General features: G+C 44.1%; 1 protein-coding gene across 1 annotated transcript in view; it reads right to left on the minus strand.

Annotated features, from left to right (window-relative positions):
- The window catches only part of LRRK2 (leucine rich repeat kinase 2), a 2,398,611-nt gene that overhangs the window by 1,619,583 nt on the left and 758,693 nt on the right, over positions 1-20,335 (minus strand). The window contains exon 19 of the mRNA XM_069629211.1: positions 17,013-17,292. Within this exon, the coding sequence (XP_069485312.1) occupies positions 17,013-17,292 (280 nt within the window). The remainder of the gene's footprint in view (positions 1-17,012; positions 17,293-20,335) is intronic.

The following is a 20,335-nucleotide window of genomic DNA, read 5'->3' on the forward strand; positions in this document are numbered from 1 at the left end:
CATACAGGCTTCAGTCTTGCGAGTTCTGTTTCTTTGTTCATGCCTTAGAGTCCAGACACAGACACCCACTCCTGCTGCTCCTTCCCATGAGCATTCAGGGTGGGGCCCTGTAATAGTAACCAGCTCAGAAGGCCAGCGTTTCCCCTGGCTCAATGGAAAACTTCACCCATTCGGTGTACACCACAATTGGGAACCTAACGGGTTAGTCTTACTTGTACTCACTTACCCTTTCTGTTCGGTGCCTTTGGTGCCAGTCTGTAGTTATTGCCCATCCGTTCTTGTCTGCAGGTTTCCTTGCAATCTCATAAAAATTCAACCTTGGGTACAGGAGTGACAACCTAAAAAGTGCTTCTAGCTACCGAGAAAATGTCACAAAGAGGAGATTCAGGGAGATGATTAAATTAGATATTTGTATAGAACATTTTGGGTTGGTAGTGTTATGTTTGAGTAATTCAGGAAAAACTGGCATTCAAACCTGCAACCTCATGCAGTCTCAGGACTCATTTCTTTAAGCCCAGCATGATGAGAAGAATTCAAAAATCTATGTATTGTTACATCTATTTAGACATTAGAGAAAGTTGCCACACTGTAGTATTTTAAGTAAAAAATTGAAACCATGAAAATGCTATCCCAGATGAGTGGAGTCATACATTCTTAAGGATGATGCCTAGTAACTAAAAGGGACTAATCCGAGAAAAGGGCAGGACAGCAGATGTTTAATCTGGAACAAAGACCAATAAGAGGACATATATCCGAATTTCAATAATTTGGGGTGTGGTTTAGATTTTATAAGATGTTGCACAATGGGAATCGGGGAGAGCTGTGTGATATTATCTGAGATGGAACTGCTGACTGCGAGATGAAACCCAGAGATATTTTATAGAAGTAAACCTGTCCAACCAAACCAAGTCTTGTGGGGATCTGTTTGATTCAATAGTTTTCCCATTATTGATTGGGTGGGCAGACAGAGTTGAACCCCACATTTTCTTACCTAGTAATAATTTAATTAACTCCTGCAGGGGGTCAGTAATGCGACGCAGACAACTTCAACACTGAACATTTTACTAACAGTAAAAGGTGCAAATAAATCCTTGCTAAACCTACTCTTTCGGGGAGTTCCCTACCTAGTCTAAGATCGAATGGAATCACACCTAACAGAAACAAACTGGCCCCCACATTAAAAACCACAAAACATGTAAACATAAATGCACAAATAATAATCAACTATTGATGTGAATAACCTTCACCTGTTCTGGGTAAGCCCCTTCCCCAGGATTGTTCAAAGTCAATTTCCCCAAGTGTTCAAACAAAAGAATAAAGTCTTGAACTAGTTCTTGTAAGTTCCAAATGATATAAATAAAAATCCACTGGCAACAGTTTCCCAGCTTCCAGTTGAAAAGATCCCTTCTCAAATCAGCCAAGGAAAATAGCACCAATGGTTATCATGGATGTCTTCCTTCAAGATTGATTTAACACAGTTTAGAAAATAGGTTACTGGAAAATGTGGGTGGGCAAAACAAACCAAAAATAGAACGATGCGCTTGCACCATGAATTAGGTAAACGGGAGGCTGCAGTGGACTGGATGTTGAGGATACCTTGCCCAGGTATACCACTGAGATACGAAACAAAGAAGGGGGGTTTTTCAGTCTTGCTGCGCCAACACCAAAAGATGCTACAAACTGCTACAATTGCAGGTTTATTGTGGTTTGAAAACAGCCTGACACGTGTTTCGAGCGATTCTTGCTCTTCATCTGAGGCTGATGGGTTTATGCATAATACATTTAAGCAAAAAAATATAAATTTAAACGTACAAACAATTATGTATCATTGCGAAATTAATTGAAAGAAACATAAAACGTATGGAAGTGCGGGAGAAAACAAGAGGGGTTGGCATACCAACACAACCCCGTACCCAATATATACATTTAGACATTTTATACACGGAAACACATGGATGGGCAGGACGACAAAAAACAACCAATTTTATGGGGGAAATATCCATACAATAATACGGAAAGACACATAACAACCATAATCAAAAAAGTTCAATTAACCACGTTAGAATTGCGGGGGAGAGGGAAAAATTAAATGAAAATTCATTTGTACCATACCATTCCATTTTGATTGCAATTGTTGTTGATACATACGTGATTATAATTGATGGGTCCCGGTTGGGATTAGAGAGATTTATAAACGGAGAATAGAGAAAGAAAAAAGAGAGAGAGAGAGGAGAAAAAGGAACAGAGCATAGCTATTAGAGCATTGTTAACACAGCCTTAGGCGTACCGTCAGTACAACCATATCCGTGTCGAACACAGTAAAGGGTGGCTTAGATGAAAGTGCCTGCAATTCACTCACTCTGCGAGCAGATGTAACTGCAACCAAGAAAACCGTCTTGAAAGACAACAGTCTCAAAGGACAAGAGTGCAGCAGTTCAAACAGAGCACCCATCAGGAATTTCAAGACCAAATACATATCCCAAAACGGCACCTGAAACGGGGCTGGTGGGAACACATTTGTGAGTCCTTTTAGTAATTGTGAAATCAAAGGAATCTTAAATTAAGAACTTTCTTCAGACGAGCGCTTGAAAATAGACAGCACCGTCAGGTAACCTTTAATGGTACCCACTTGAAGACCCCTGTGGGCCAAATAAAGCAAGAAAGAAAGAAACATCGGAATGGAGCACTGAAAAGGATTGACATTGTTTCCTCTGCACCAGTCGCAAAACTTATGCCAACGGTACAGGGATTTGGTTGCCGGCCACCTGGCCGAAAGCAACACCTCCATCACATAATCTGAGAGGTCCCACTTCTTATATCTCAACCTTTCGGAAACCAAGCGTGAAGGTTGAGAGTCTTGACCTCTGGATGGAGATCCGCGACCTCCCTTCGCACAAGAGAAGATCCTCTCTGTAGGGAAGACAGATGGACATTTCTAGAACGTCTAGGTACCACGCTCTCCTGGCCCAATCCGGAGCAATGAGGGATCCGAACCTCCGCAAAATCCTTAGCACCTGAAGAATGACAGGGACCGGAGGAAATGCGTACGGAAGTGGTAATGACCAAACCACAATGAATGCGTCCCCTAAGGCTCCTCGGAGGAAATTCCCTTGAGCAAAATCTCTCGCACTTCCGGTCGCAAACAGATCCACTTGAGGGGTTCCCCAAAGGGCAAAGATCTCCTGAATGACTTCCTGAACCAACTCCCACTCGTGGGAGGCCATGCTGTGCCTGCTCAGAGCATCCACCACCGCATTCTCCTCTCCGGATAATGAACTACCGAGTGTGAGACTCCTTGCTGCATCAGCCGGAACCAGAGCTGCATCGCCTCTCTGCACAGCCGGAGTGACCCCTACCCCCGCCTTTTCTATTGAGGCAATGCATGGCCACTGTTTTGTCCGTCATGATCGGGACAGTCTTCCCCCGCACAGATGACAGAAAAGCCTTCAGGGACAGCCTGATGGCCCTCAGCTCCAATAGGTTTATGTGGAGTTTGGACTTTGACGGAGACCGACGACTGCTGGGGGTCAGACCGTTTGCATGAGCTCCCCATCCTGTGAGGGATGCATCCGTCACCACTGTCACCTCCAGCCACGGTTGCCAAAACAGCTCCCCTTCATCAGATTCCCTTCGCTGGCCCACCACAGAAGATCCTGTGAGACCCAGAGTGGAATCTGAATGGGATCTGACATCTTGCAACCACTGCATCTTGAGAACCCATTGATGGGATCTCATCCTCAGTCTGGCCTCTGGCACCATGCAGGATGCCATGAGGCCGAGCAACCTTATGAATTCGAAAGCCGGAAGACTCTGGGCATGTTGAAATTTGTTGACCATCTGTACAATGTGAGGAGCCCTCACCTTGGGAGGCGAACACTCTCCCCCCTCCCCCGCAAGGACGTGTCCAACCCAGCCCAGATGTACTGGAGCTATTGGGAAGGTGTCATATGCAACTTTGTGAAATTTAGGGAGAAGCCCAGCTTGTGAAGGGAGCAGCAGATGAGGCTGAGATGATCCAAGGCTTGTTCGGGAGAATTCGCTCGGATCAGCCAGTCCAGGTAGGGGTAGACATGAACCCCCCCTCTCCTGAGATACACTGCCACCACCATCATTATCTTGGTGAAGACCCTCGGGGCTGAGGTCAATCCGAATGGCAGGACCCGAAACTGAAAGTGCGAGTTGCCAGCCGCAAACCTCAGGTATTTTCTGTGCTTTGGATGAATCCACACATGAAAATAAGCATCCGTAGGTCCAGAGACACCAACCAATCCTGAAGTCGAAGGGCCTGAGAAAGAGTGACCATCTTGAACTTGTCCTTCCTGAGGAACTTGTTCAACCAACGTAAGTCCAAGATGGGTCTCAGTCCCCCGTCTTTCGTTGGAATAAAAAAATCTGTGGAATACCATCCCTTGTTCCTCTCTGTCACAGGCACTAGTTCTAGAGAGCCTTCCTCCAGCAGGGTCAAGATTTCCTGCTCAAGGAGCAGATCTGGAAGCTTCAAAGAGAGATTCCCCGGTGGATTGTCGTGAGGCAGCTTTAGAAAGGGCAGGCAGTAGCCGTAGGCTATTGTATCCAGAACCCACGCATCTGAAGTAATAGCTCACCCTTCTTCAAGATGCTGAGACAGTCTGCCCTCAACCGGCGAACATTGGAACATGGCCCCAGTTGTTTTGGAGTGGCTGTGGCAGCGCCTGAAGGCAAAGAGGCAGCCGCCTGAGCAGCTTTGGCACCTCGATTTCCCCATCCACCACGAGTACCTTTTGGGTGGCCCCTTTCATTAGTGGCTCCTCTCATTCTACCAAAAGAGGAGTAGTAACAAAAAGGAGCCCCCCCCTCCACTCTTGTTCCCTAGGAGAAAAAAGGTGAAGGTTGACGCACAGCTGCGCCCAAAGATTTAGCAGCAGCTTTGGAGGTCTGCAACCTATCAAGGCTCTCGTCAGTCTTGCTGCCAAACAAATGAGAGCCATCAAAAGGCATGTTCAGAAGATGGGCTTGCACATCCAGAGAAAAAACGGACTTCCGCAACCACACAAACCTGCGTATCAGGGTACTCGCAGCCATGGACCGGCTAACACTGTCAGCCGTGTCCAACCCAAACTGAAGGGAATCGCACATGGCACCCTTGCCATCCTGCACAAGAGCAAGGAACGCATCCCTTTCTTCCCCCCTCGCGGATATGATCAGCCACGAGAGAGACAATTCCAGAGTGTGTGAAAACCTTGCCAAGGCACAAGTGAAGTTGGGTGACTTCAGTGCCATACTCCCAGCAGAAACTACCTTGCGTGCCCAATCATCGAATCGCTAGTTGTCTCTATCAGGGGGGATGATAGGGTACGCTGCCTGCCTCAAGGTGGCAGTAGCCGCCTGAACCACTAAACTCTCGGAAGTGGGGTGAGTGGATAGGTAGCTGGGGTCGCTACTGGATGGCCGGTATTTCTTAGTTAACAACTTGTTCACCGCCGGAAGAGCCTCCTGGGTCTGCCAAGTTGCCGCCACCCTTTTTTGCAATGCCAAATGAAAAGGCAACACTGGGTCAGTGGATGGACCCGGATCCAAAATATCAGTCAGGTCATCCTGATGAAATGCAACTGGAGGACTGGACCACCCAAGATACTCCAACTCTAGACATCAACTGCCTATAGGAGGATTCAGCCGGAGCCCCAGGGCTCTAGCCTACCAAACTCCACCTCAGGAGATGTGTCAAGGCCACTGGCATCATGTAACGAACTGACAACTCCTCCAACTGACTGTCTTCAGAAAACACCATGTCAGGAGCCTCCTGAGTTTTAACAGGCTCAAGCTCCATATCTGACCTCTCATCCTCATAAATATCATGCAGAGAATGAAAGAACTCCTTCCTAAGGGCAGGAGCGGCCCTGGAGTCCACAACAGGTCTCACAGTCTTTGATAAAGCCTTTCTCAGAGGAGCCACAGTCCCAGCGGCCTCCACCGGCAAATTCCAGCCAAATTTCCCGCTGGTGGCTTCGCCGAAGTGCTGGATCGAAAGCAAAGCTCCTACAGCCACAGTCGATGGACACTGCGCCAACGCCGACTTCGAGCCCCTTCCAGATTTCTGCGGTTTCGCTGGGGTTGAAGACCGAGACCTGGATCTGGCACATCTCTGGCGATCCACCGGAGTCTTGTCCGAACGGGACCTTGACGGTTCCCAATTTTTATCGCGCCAAGTGCTCGGGCCTGAAGGCACACGAGCATCGGACCGAGACCATTCCCTGCCGGCTTCTTCCGAAAGGCGTGGACAGAACTGTGCCCTCGGATTGAAAAATCGCCAGCATTTGCTCCCTGAAAGCCTCCCATTACTCAGGAGTAGAGGATTTAATGGGAGAAACCACTTTCCTTGTGGAGCCATCATCCGACGAGGTCAGGGAAGGTGACCGGTGACGCCGCTTCCAGGAGTGGCGAGACGAGGACGAGTGGCGGACCACACCAGGATCAAGATCCACGGGATTCCTTCCGACGAGAGTCACCAATACCTGCAGCTTTTCGGGATTTTCGAGGTTTAGAAACCCGACCTACCTGTAACTTCACTTTACAGTCCTGCAAGGCCTTGGCATTCAACGACTGGCACGTCGAGCAGTTGTCGGTATTGTGACTTTCGCCCAGACACCACAAGTAGACGCCTGCGGTCCGTAATCGACATTTTGGACTTAAAGTCCCGGCATGTCTTAAACCCAGACCGCGGAGTCGGAGGGGTAGAAGATGAAGACATTTTCTTCGAGGAAGATCACACGAGGCGTGCCGAGTTCTAGAAGCAAACATGTTTGCGGAAAAAATTGAACTGAGACTACATGCGCCGTGCGTCCTATTTATAACATCCGGTGACGTTACCCTCGACGGAGGCCTTCGAGGGACATCGATCCGAAGCAGGACGCCCTCTACCGAAAACATTTCCGAAGCAGCACAGCTGTGGACATTAGATGTCAAAGATGTGGAATACCTTGCAGGACACAATCCATTCGAAATAACACTTTTCCCTGGAATAAAAATAGTGTCCTTCGAAGATAGCCTACTGCAACCAGAGAAGTAAATGATGCAGAAATACTAGAGGGGATGTCCGAGTTGGCAGAGCCTGTTTTGGCTCAAACGACATCTGAGAGTATCCTAAAACAATGGGTTTATAAAGGGCCCCCTTCAGTATTCTTATGTAAATCGACAGCAGCTACTGTCAAGGGTTTTGCCCCACAAAATAGTGCACGATTGTCCCAGTCACTTAAAGAGGGTACATGGTCACAGTTTATGCCCCAGGCTAGTACCCCAGGCCATGTAACATTTGCAGAGGCAAAGGCTAGTGAGAACGCAATGCACTCTTCATTAAAGCGTGACATGGCTAGAATTGAAAAGATGATCCAATTGGTCGATGTAGGACATTTAACACCTTAGACGAAGCACTCAATGTAGTAGCCAACTAAGGGAGCATGCAGGGCACAATTTACCTGCAGAAAGAGTGCTCTCAGGAAGGGGGCAGGCTCCATTTGAGGCAACCCTGGGAGACTTGGGTAAAGACATACTCCCTTACTAGAGAAGCAATCAGTTTGGGCAAAGTACTAGTTGCCCACACACAGCAAACTCATCATTGTTGGTGGAGACTACGGAGTCCTCATATTCAACACATGAGGATTTGAGGGGGAATAGTCGTAGAAATGCCCATGCATCCTTCTATTCCACACTTTTGTAGCTATATGTCGATGCTGTCCATTGTCTTGGCCCCATTTCTAAAGCTCTATGAATCAATAAATGATAATATCAAGGACCAGGCAACGCAGCTTGCCATGTTACATTCAAAGGTCATTTTCATAGAGGGATACATCCCAGCAGTAAAAGAAATTGAAAACCAAGCCCAGAATGGAAAGGCTGGAACATCAAAAAGATCAAAAGGAAGCAACTATCTTAGGAGAATCCAGGGGAATCCATAAGGAATCGGTTGGACGAAACAACCTCAAACTGCCCACTCAAATAAAGTGGAACAAGATGAATTAGAATCTCGGCGAGGGGAGTGCCCTCCAACAGCCCGCCGAGAGATAATATCAGACTCTCCTAGCACTCAATTGCTTGAGACAGAATTGGTGGGGGAAGAAGTGATTAATGAAACCTCAAGATCCTACCCTATATTTGGACATAGACTTAGAAGAAAGATGGGCAGAGTAAAACAAGTAGTGAAGTCTAAGAACCAAAAATCGCAAACTTTAACAAGATCTAACAATCCAAGAGCATTCTTCAGAAATCTTTCAAGTCCTCCATCGAAATTGGGGCGTGCTGAAAAATGTTTGAGGAAACTTAATAAGGTTAGACTAGACCTATCTAAGGAGACAGAGGAGCTCTTGTTGGTGTTGGCTATGATAGGTTATGATAGGATAGGTTATTTATAACCCGCTTAATACCCAGAGGTTTCTAAGCGCGGATCTGGGGATCGAACCTGTGTTGCTACGTGTCGTCTTGCTTCCAAGGCGAGCATGTTGCGCCCGAGCTATCCAGCTGAGACGAGGTGGAAGATGAGGTAGAAATTGATGAGGAAGATCAGGCCCGCAGTCCAAACATGAACTGGTTGGTCTATACAATTGGAAATGAGGAGTCCATCATGGCCATTGAATGTGATAACGTAACCTCTGGGATTGACGGTGTAGCCACCTACCAAACTAGTCAGCAAGCAATGGCTGTGGTCGAAGAAGACTGGTTTCAAACCTTAATTGAGAAGCAATTGGCGATGAATGCTAGATTTCAGCTAAACCAGAAAACTAGCGGGTGAAACAGTTCCCAAGAGGTACGGAACTATTCTTCCAATGTATTGAGCAACTTTGGAGGGAGATGGACAGAAACTGCCCTCAACCAAGTACCAAAGACAGAATTGTTTTTGACCTTGGCCCAGAAAAGGGCTTTAGTAGAAATGTCCTTTGAGGAAAAAGGTTGGCATGGAAAGGGGGGACAGAAATTTCTACTGATAATTCCAGTGGAAAGGGGCAAAGGAAAAATTAAATACAGAGTTTCTTTACCTGCGCCTAGAAAGATTGGTTGACAGAAGAAAACTTGATTCTGAACAGAACAGAAGAAATGTCTTGACTGTCTTCCACTATGTACCAAACCTTTGTCAAATACACTCGGACGATCCGTCAGTGATTTAATTCATTGAAGAGATACGTTTGGACGCAGTTTACCTTCATATTCCATAGGCAATTGTTAAACATACTTTGTTGGAAGCAAGCATGAGTCTATGTTTGATTGGCTTTGGTTTGACATTACTGACGTAACCTAGCTCCGAAAATCAGGATGAGGGAAAGAAAAACCCCAGTTTCAGATAAAGCCGTCATTGGGCCCAGATCCCCCAAAATTCAAGGACTTGGATGATACCCAAACTGGTGGAGGAGCTCAACTAAGGGGGCATTTTTGTCTAAATGGCCCAACTGCTACAAAAGAAATTGTTCAACATACTATGCAAAACCTGAAAATGATGATCACCATAAAAGGAGGCCCTGATAACGTGAAAAAGGTGGAGATACCAAAGAAGACCATCATGCCCACACCATCAGAAGAGCTGTGGTCTTGGCTACTAGGAGCACTTATGAGATCAAAGTTGCAGTAGAAGACTGAGAAGGGAAGTTCTAAGCTCCTGACAATTACCTCATGGAATACCAGAATTTTTCCCCCCATCTGTTAAAAGAGGGAGCCGTGAAAGTGGGAGACTTCGACCTGATGTCTCCGCTATAAGCCAAACGTAGATGGTTTCACTGTGTTACTAAACCCAGCAACAAGTGCACAAAACAGAAGACCTACTACATGCCTTCTATTTGCAGTAAGAAACGGAATGGGCATCCAAGGAAAGAAGGCTGAAAAAAATCAGACCCTTTAATTCAGAAGGTGGAGTTGCATTGGAAAGTTAAAGGATCTTGTCTGCTGAATAAGGGAAGGAAACCCAATACTGTTATACATTTGTACTGGAACCTGGTTGTAGTGGGCCCCAACAAGTTCATCGTGAAAGTCTCATACCTTATTGACACTGCATCTGTGGAAGACGATAGGGGCTCAGTCGGTTTTGTGGTGATTTAAACATTACCTTCTTAAATAACAGTAGCCTTACCAATCGTGATTATAGGGCCAATATGACTAGATCGGAAAAGCGGGGACGGGCATGGATCCCCCTAATGGACTCAAGGGACTTGCATATCATGAATGGCTGCTTTGGGGGGAATATTTAGTCTAAACCTACATGGTCCTGTGGTACCCAACTGGCATAATTGATTATATGTTTGTCTCCCGTGACCCCTTTCGAAATGTAAACGATTTTGAGGTGGTTGGTTCAACATCAAGCGACGATAATCTGTTGAAAAGGCAGTGGTGTGAAGAGGCAAAGAAGGTGGGTGAATGGATGGATATGATTGTGGATGTAGTGAATGGAGGGTGTAGACTTAGGATGCCCCATTGAAAATTTGGTGGATAATTCTCTGCTTTTGAGAATTGAGGGCGAAAAATCATGGCCAACTGCGAACCTCATTTAAACATCCTCACACATAGGATGAGATCGTCTTGAAAAGAAGGGAATTAAAAAAGAGCCATTAGAGGCATGAAATTGTTACATTTGAAGGCACACAGATTCCTGCTATTAACAGGTTGAAAAATGACAATAAATACTGGCTGAGAGAGGCACAAAGTGGTAATGTTGCAACAAAATGCAGAGGATATGCTGAGGGTCATCAGCAAAAAAAAAAAGCATAGGGGAGATCTGGCATCTAAATCTTGGATGGACCACTTTAAAACCCTATATTCTGCACCCACTAGCTTAAGTCCATAAGACTTAAGGCAAGGCTTCTGGACCTTCCTGGTTCCAGAACAATGTTGAAGACTTAAAGGCATTGATTACGAGGCTTAGTACCTCTTGTGCCCCGGGTCCTGATGGCCTTGCAAATGCTTTGCCAAGACAGGAGCTGGAAATGTGGTCTAGCTTTAGCTTTCCTCACATGGTGTTTGGCCGGATTAAGTGTGAACATAGGATCCTTGGCTCATGAAGACGTGCCATCATTGTCCGGATTCTTATGCGGGGTAATGGGGACGATCCTAATAACTATCAAGCTATTGCCCTTCTTGATGTTACGGGTACGATTTTTGTGTCATGCCTGCGTAAGAGACAGAATTATTGGGCTGTAAAGGAGTCGAATTTGGATGTATTCCAAACTGGTTTTGTCAAAGGACTGGGAACCAGCCCTAAGATTGCCCTGATTAATGTTTTAAAGAGAGCCATGGAAGGAGGGGCGAAGATGTATGTCGCGTTTGTCGATTTAGTGCAGGGGTTCAACAGTGTGAGTAGGCCTAGGTTGTGGGAGAAACTGTTAAAATGCGTTTGCCCGGCAGACCTTTTGGAACAATTGAAGGCTTTATATACAGCAGGGTGAGAATGAACAGAGGGTGAGATTGAATTGAGCAGGTCTTTTATCTGATGAAATACAGAACTTCAGTGGTTTAAAACAGGGCTGCCCTCTGGCTCCCTTTTCTACCTCTATAATTCTTATATAGGGCTGAAACTAAATAAAGCACAGTCATTCCACCTAGGTTACATGGCAGACCAATGGGGGATCTATATTTTTGCAGATGACCTGGTATTGACGGACCAGACAGCCACTGGCTTTCAACACCAGCTGACAAAATTGAAGGAGTATATTGAAGAAAATGAGTTGCCGTTAAATACCACAAAAACCAAGATAATGATCCTGGGTACTTTTCGAAAGAGGGCCAGAGAGCGGTTCAGTTGGAGTTTAGGCTCCTCACGGATTTAATTAGTTGAGTCATTTAAATATCTGGGAGTATGCATTTATATGAGCAAAATTGGAGCCAATGCAGAACAGTTAATAAAAAATAAAGCGAAAATGTAGGCAAATCAAGCAAGGCTCTGCCATAAGGAATTGTCGGTTTTCTATCTTACCATTCTTATATTTCTCTAAATCAATGACTACAGAATCCTCGTTTTTTGTCAATCTATATGGCCATTAGCGGAGGGGAATTGTTGGGAGGAAAGTATTGGGTCTGCCAAGATCAACCCCAATACAGGTGATTAGGAGGGAATTGTGGTTGACCTTGTTAAAGGCAATGGCTGAGTGGAAGTCCTTGTGTCTTTGTTTAGAAAGTGCATATTGGAACTACCATTGCCAATTTTGCCCTATTAAAAAGAGAAATGGCCTTCGGATGAGACGGCACATTTAACAAATGAGAACTTCATTGTAGGGACTTACTTGAAGAACATTGGCCTGTGAAGATGACCTGAGAACAAATCCAGTTAAGGTGAAAATGAACCTGTGGAGAGCAGACTGGATAGTGACTCTGCAAGAGGTGAATACATTTACATTAGTTTTAAAGCATGAAGCCAGGGCCTCAGGCACTATCCCTTAATACGTGATCAAATTCCCTAGCAGTTTAGTTTGTACAGGTCACAATTCATGAGGCTACGATTTGATATTTTCCCTATAAAAAAGAGGTGGTATCTGTGAGATCTCGTGTAAGACCTAGAGATGTCAAATGCAGTTTCTGTAACCAAGTGGGAACGGTAGAAATTCTAGAGTATTTACTGTTATTTTGCACATCTTTAATGGATCTAAGAACTAAGCACTTTGCAAGCTTCCTGAGTAAGCTATGCACTTTTTAACACCTGTGGAATGGTAGAACCTCTTATTGAGTGGGTAAAGGTCTTTATTAGTTTTAGCTACAGTGTCATTTTTAGGAATTGTATTTCCTAGAAAATGTTACAAAAAATTGTAATATTGGTTGAAGGTTTTAATAACAAGATCAAGGTTTGTATTTATGGGAGTGGAATGTGTGGGATTTAGTTGATGAATTCCGTTTAACTGCTATTGAATTGTCTTAAGGAATACTTGTGAATTAATGGTGAGTGATGGAATGGATTATATAGTTTTTCTTGCATAAAGGTTTGTAATAAGCCAATAATGCAAAATAAAACAAATAAACAAATAGTAGAATGGTTAGGTATTTAAAAGGCAAGACAGCGACTTCTACAGGTAGGCAAGGCACTCTTATTTCCTGTAATCTAAGAAAAGGGCAGCCTCTCTGCCTCTTTCAGTCTGCCTAACTGCAACGAGAATAACCTACTTCTGCTTCCAGACTGACTTCCTCCCTACTCCAACAGTGTTAGATCAAGGGTTATTGTCTTGATTTTCTTACAAGCACCCAGCCCCTTTCCCCAGCTTTATGTACATTTTCTTGGGTCCAGTAGCTACCTTGTCGCTGTATTGTCAAACTTCCAACTTCAGATAAAGTATCACTTGTGTCAGAGAACACTGGATCTTTAACAATTTTACTCGTTAGACGGATTAATTCAACAATGGTTTTCTTTAGTATAGAAAGAGTTCATCTCTTGGCTTGGGTACTGCTTGTTCTTACTAATACAACTTCTGCTTCAAAATAACATGTGTTCTTAAAGTTACAAGATTGTCTTCAGAAGAAAAACAATTTCAGGTATACGCAACCACTCCTTCAGGTAGATTTTCAACATCAATTGTCTGTAAAGGTTGGTATTCCTATGAATAAACAGAGATACTTTCTTCTCCAGTCAGGAAAGTATAATTGGTCAGACGCAACCTTTCTTTGATGTTTTAAGTTCTTGTAACAAGTTGTGAATGTCAGCTTTAGAATTTTCAGAGCCTTTTGAAAATGTTTCTCCTTTAATTGAAGACACAAACACTCTAATAAAGGTTTAAACTTTTGACAATGAAAAACAAAAAGCACTTCTTTATACGTGAGCACTATAGCTGGTATTATAGGTGCGTGAGATACACATCCAATGTCTACAATAGTTTTCACAACAACTAATTACTTCTACTTGCTTCTGCTGATACGCAAGTCACTTTAGAGCTTGTGACAGTTACCAGCAAAAGTATAAGAGTGAACCTGGATGCCAAGCTCCACGAACACTGCGGTTGCGGGCAGCTTCAACTTCCCGACTTCTGCTTCTACGGTTTTAGGCCCTCCTGGGACCCACACCCTTCTACAGCACGGGTGTCTCCAGTCCAGCCATGCCAACATGGAGTCTCCTACACTCCTTTGTCCCTCTGCCTTCTTCTTGCCACAGGCCTCAGGCTTCAGCACTGCTCTGCAATCACAGCCACTAGGCGCACCTGTGAAGACCTTCACTTTCAGCAGGTCTCTCTCAGTGCAGCCACAGCAAAGCAGGGTTTGTAAAGTAATTGTGTCTCCCATTTCACATTGCCAACACCAATAATCTCTGAAGGAAGGGGTGCATAAAAACCGAAATTCCCAACTGTTCACCATTGCACAGACCCGCTCTTAAAGCAGGGGGGTTGCTGAACGTAAAATCAGGGTTTTGTCATGGGGCAGAAAAGTGTGCCAAAATAGTAAAAAATGAAGTCTCTGATTGAAAGGCATACTCTCTGCTGAGAGTGGGAAGTTGACTCTTGGTCAGAGAGAGATTCTTCATTGCATGCTGGTGAAGGAAGAAGGGTTCTATATATATATATATTTTTTTTTTAAATGTCTGTTGTGCTCCAATACTGTAAAGCATTGCCTAGCGTGCAGGGAGATTAAAAACACAGAGCGCTGCATATGTGACATTGCTCTTGCAAATAGAAAAATTGTTGCATTTTACTTAAATTAAACTACCTGTAAAGTATAGTACGTAGCGTATGATCCCATCATGCTGAAACATGTTATTAAAAGTGAATCTCATGCAAAGTGTTACATGAGATCTGGTTATCCGGAACCAACTAGTGTTTTTCAATTTGTGAAAAAGAGAATTGTTAGGAAAGAAAAGCATTTAGGCCATGGAGTGAGGTGACGTGATTTGTGATGTGTAAATATTAATTTTCCTGATTAGAAAATTTATCACAGACAGGGCTAGATTGAACAGAAAAGGAATATTGTTGTGGCGCTTTTGAAAAATTACCTGGATCTATGATTGCCGCATAAATATATCTCCAACAGATAAGAGATAGAAACAAAGGATCCTTGAGGAACTGTTGGAGGCAGAGGCACAGGAGGTTCATATACTCTTGGTGTAGATCTCACCACCATTTCCCTTGGTTAAGAACTGGTCGGGGATGTCATGGGAACTTGGCTCAGTCGGAGGCTTCACTTAGGGAATTTTGCATGATTACTCCCTTGACTTGTCAGAGCGCTACCAATACAGAGCCCCTACAGCAAGGCCTCAAGAGACCTTTGCACAAATCCCAGTAGCAGGATGATGGGAGTGAAGGGCGTAGGAACAAAGAGCCGAACTCAAAGTGCAAGAGTTCCAGACGTGGTGGTGCCCCAAACACCTCAGGCAGTGACTGTGTGTCTGAGGCCAGTACGTTCCTGATATAGGAGGTACATCATGTTATCAAGAAATTGCAAAAGAACAACATCTTTTTTAAAGGGCAAGCTTGAAGCAACAAAAGGAAAAAAACATCAGTGCATAGGCATCCAGTCCAGTTAAGTGGTAAACAGTTTTGATGGACGAGGCCAGTGGGAGGAGTCGACATCAGAGTCTCCCCCAGGCACCCCCACTGTGTGCAACAAATCTAAAGTGGCTGGGAGTCATTTTTTGTTGTACAAAAGGCTCTGCTCCCGTTACATTGGACAGTCTCCGATCAGTATAGATGTAGTAGTAGAGAAAAGAGGATGGGATGTGAGGGTATGAAAAACAGTCTCTCGCAGGGCTGTATTCGCCATCTGTTGGAGATACATTGCGCCCAAAAACAGTTCAAAGATGTGCTGGTGAGATGCCTGATAAAATGAGCAGTTTCTACAAAGGTTAGTGGGGTAGGCGGTGAAAGTTGGCATGGAATAAAAGGCATGAGCGGGAGGAGTAAATAGAGGGAGAGTATCTGTAGTCCATGACAGACAACTCATATCATCTTTATTTATTTTAAATATCATTCAAATTTTAAGGCTGTCCCCGACATCAAATGCGTAGCGCAGAAAGCAGATTTCACAGCTTTTAAACAGGCAAGGCAGTGAGTTGCTGCCGAAGCAGCAAGGCATCCGACAGGTCAGAGCCCCAACAGTAAAACATCTACAGAATGCAGCAGTTGCAAAGCTTTTTGAATCAAGGCGCAGACTTCTTCTGTTGGGTCCCAGTTTCCATGCAATCTCAGTGCTCTCCTTGTTAAATCATGACCTGCTGAGCCAGCAAGGATTTGAATTATCAACACTAACCGAGTGGGTCGTCGGAAAGCATTTTATGGAATCCTACAATGCCGGTGCAATGCCCAGGACACGTCCTGCCATCCCCCCACCCTTCATGGATCCCCTCGTTTTCAGGGAGGCTTCCCAAACTTTATTCCATCTGTGGGATGCTTTTGCCAATGCTTTTCTGATGTCACATTCACAGTGATCCCCCAATACAGACCGAGTAGGAAGGACAGTGTTTTGGTGCATTCTTTGCTGAAGAAAACAAAAGTAGAGGTAAAAGGGATGGGCACAAAGATAGAAAGGGGGACTATTATTATTTGTGGAGAGGAATCGATGGAATGCATTTGTGGAAATCAGGCGATGTTAAAACAGTTCGCCAAAATCGACCCTTAGGGAAAAATCAAGTAGCAATATACAATTTGGACAAACAGATAGTCTGCTTTTGGCAGCCTCCTTTTAAGCAGTTGTATTTTTACACTTCGGACATACCATGTCATTTACTCAGTATTTAGTGTTCCACCAGAATAACAGTGCTTGGTTAAATAAAGGTACCAAATTTTAACATGGAAATTAATAGCTGGTTGAAAATAACTTGGAACATGATACATTGTCCTTTCGCTTGCCCAAGGGATGCTTCTTTCCCATCTTCTTCGAACCCTATGGAACTGCTGGAAGCAAAGCTTAGTAAAAGAAGCTCCAGGCAACTGCATCCTCAGGGATCCCGAAGCCTCAAAGAATCAATGCCTCAGTAAAGGGTTGATGATTTCAACACACCCAATTCATGACAGAGGAGGGTCCTGCACCACACCACCTTCTCAAAACATTTGCATATATTAAATAGTTCAGGATAGTGAATGAGAATAAAAACATACCTTTTTTCTTTTCTTGTTCCGTTTCCTGCCTTAAAGTAGAAGATGTTTTTTTAGGAAATAATGGGCTGAGCCAAGAAGCCTCAATTTTTCCAATGTGCAAGCTTCCAAGACATATACTGCTATTGGCGAGGTCCAAGCCAAGCCGTCTCAAGAGCAAGCTGATGATCTCACTGGTGCCTTTCTTTATACTAATAATTAGTGCTTCTTTGACGTCTTGCTCTCGCGCTCCACCATGTAGTAACAATTCCACCAATCTCAAATTGTTACCTTTCTGACATACCTAAGACAGATAAAGAAATATGCTCCTTTACTTAAAGACTACAGGAGAATATTAGCCCTTGAAATGCAATATGCCTAATGTATGCTTAGGATTAACACAATGAAACCACCCTTAAAACACCATTTTGCTGCTAATGCAGCATCACACAGGTGAGGAAAAATACCCAGAGGCAAACTGTCTTTTTACTCAACCTTACCATTTTAGATGGGAATCCTGGCATATAGTGGATCATAAAGTGGAAAAAACTCACTCTGCTTTTTCCGACCCTTATCAGCATGCATCTCTACCCACATCTCATTCTGCTGCCGCCAGAAAGGCGTTGATCCCTATGGACTGTCCACCCACCATTTTGAAAAGTAATAATCAAGAGAACATTGACCCATTGCCCACTGATGCATGCCATGTAGTGTTCAATGTTAGAAAATGTTTGGCATTATTATACATGAGGGGGCATTCATGCTGTTGATAGTTGGGTCTAAATGACGGTGGCCGCACATTGTTCTAAACTATCTGCTGCAGTTGAAGCACCAGTGCAGACCAAAAACAGTGAGAGCACAGTTGTGTCTGGTGCTCTTATAGTTAGGAGATCCATGCAGAAATCATGGGATGGAACCAAAATGTTGGCAGGTAGGATAATTCATGAAAAAAAAAACAGGATCTCCTAACCAGACATCAGGCAGCATTAATATTTCTAACCAACAGATTTCTAGGTGGATACTGTATTTGTCGCTAAATGAGGCGTGTTCTTCAACGATTCTATTAAAAATAACCAGTGTGTTTTCTGTGGTGCCTGTAAATAATCCATACATATATGACATCTAGTGTCTCACACAATCACACACCTGGTTACGGCTTCTCCGTTGGCTTAATATTCTGTGCAAAAGGCAGAATTGAGACTGAGTTTTTATTTGTAGTGATTTTATGCAAAAGCACAAATTGCATTATTGGCTTAATCACCTGGCCAGTCAATCAGGGAGGCATGACACCTACCAGTGGATTAAGTAGTGACACATATCATTGGATGACATCAGCCTCCCACAGAGCGAGACCTTCCCTGTAAGGCTAGTGTGGTGTGGCAGCTAACCAATAATCCCCCTCGGGGTGGTAACATTCGGAAGGACGTTGCAGGGGGCGATTCCCCTTTTGGGGATAGTGACATTCATTCTGTGGTTCCCTTCCCTGATCCTCTGCCATCTAAAACTGCAAGCGACCCACCACACTATTATAACACTCTCCATAGTGCCAACATGGTATATTGGAACACGGTAGACTCAAGTACTGAGATGAGCAGGCCCTAAGGAGTCATGAAGATCAATCCCTTGAAACTGATAAAGGACTCGGATAGTCCGCCGTAGAGGAACTGGCAACATTGTATAAAAAGAAACAATGGACTTAAAGTGACAAGTCCAGCTTGGAACAGCTAACGAGGTGGCCTGTTTGGTCCAACAACTACGCAGATACAGCGCAGAGACGAGAAGCACAGAGCCATCGTGGAACAGCAGAAACAGAACAAAGAAACCATAGTAGCCACCAACACGGGCTCCAGTCTCAGGAAAAAACAGTGTTGTGGCGCAGCTCAGAGAAAGGTAAAGGGAGGCACATAGATCCAGTGGAACACCGGGGTGGTGGAGCGAAAGGCTGCTAGTGAAAGTAACTGTTACATGTGCATCGCAAGTAATCTCTCTCGGCCCAGCAGCAAAGATAAGGCTACTGGTGAAAGAAACTAATCTTTGCATGTGGGATTTAACGATAGCCCCAGAATAAAATGAACTGAATGGCCATTGTAGGCCCAGAATGTGCAGAAATACCTTATTGTAATGTGATGGCGCACTGGCAGACTGAAAAGCCAGCATCAATAAATGTCAACGCTGCTAATATGCCTAGTGATTTCAAATGTATGCACTTCTACAGTTAAAGCAAAGAAAATGTGAACAAACAAACCAGGCTGCAATCGAGAATTGGAAAGGCCGATTGTGAATGCTAAACTGAAAAGGCAGTATTACATTCGCGCCTGCCACATATCATAATGCTGTTTCATATAAAAGAGAAATCCATTTACTGATTGGGCCTTGCATGCAACTGATAAAGCCAAGAAAAATTAATGCTTATTCTACATGGAAAGCATGGCATTTACAAACACAGAATAACATTCACAAATATAAGTGTCTGTTTCTAGAGGCATGACTACGTTTCTATTTCCTGAGAAGGGCTCAGTTTCTGCTCAGAAAGATCAAGTGACCAGGTAGGAATTTTATTGGGGCCTGTTTTCTGAGATAGGCAATAGATTACAAATTAGCCTTGGGAGAAGAAAGGCTGATGCCTTTAGACCAGGCTAAAATCAACAAAGGAGCAGCAGAGACTGGAGCAGATGCTCCGAGTTTACATGAAACCTAACAAGAAATGTATCGTAGGGTGCTGTTTGATGGTCAAAAACATATGTATGTAATTATCATCATCATAAACTTTATTTCAGTTAATCAACCATAAAAGTATACAAAGATAAAAAGACAATGCATCAGAATAAAACTTGATAAAATTAGCACATCAAAATGAACATGTCCTGTCAAAACATTAAAATCCAGCATATATAGGAAAAAGGGTAATCATTATAAAGTGCTAGTACTTTATAAGTTCTCATTTTTGTGCTAACAAGGCAGGATGAGGAGAGACTACTGCTCTCAGCCTGATCTACCGTTAACATGTGTTTGATTCCGGAGTTCTCTGTAATTCTTGAGCCTTTGCCCTTAGTACTCATGCTCTATGAATGTAATGGGCTCTTAATCTAGCCATCTGCAAATCTTTACATTGACCCAAGAGATTCATGGCATCGCCCAGATGTCTGACCCCTGCCTACATAGCGACAAAAATGCATGACTGATTAATTGCTTACATCACAGAGGCGGCATTTACTTGTGTTTGGCTGCAATTTTTCAGTAAAGGAAGCCACTGGGAGAGTCCCCATTCTGAATCGCAGGTACAAAGCCTTTCCATAGGGGGGCGGGGGGGGGGGTGATACATTACATCCAGATACGATTTGTACCCT

The sequence above is a fragment of the Ambystoma mexicanum genome, chromosome 12 (assembly GCF_040938575.1).
Source record: "Ambystoma mexicanum isolate Mex_15411 chromosome 12, UKY_AmexF1_1, whole genome shotgun sequence".
Taxonomy (NCBI): Eukaryota; Metazoa; Chordata; class Amphibia; order Caudata; family Ambystomatidae; genus Ambystoma; species Ambystoma mexicanum.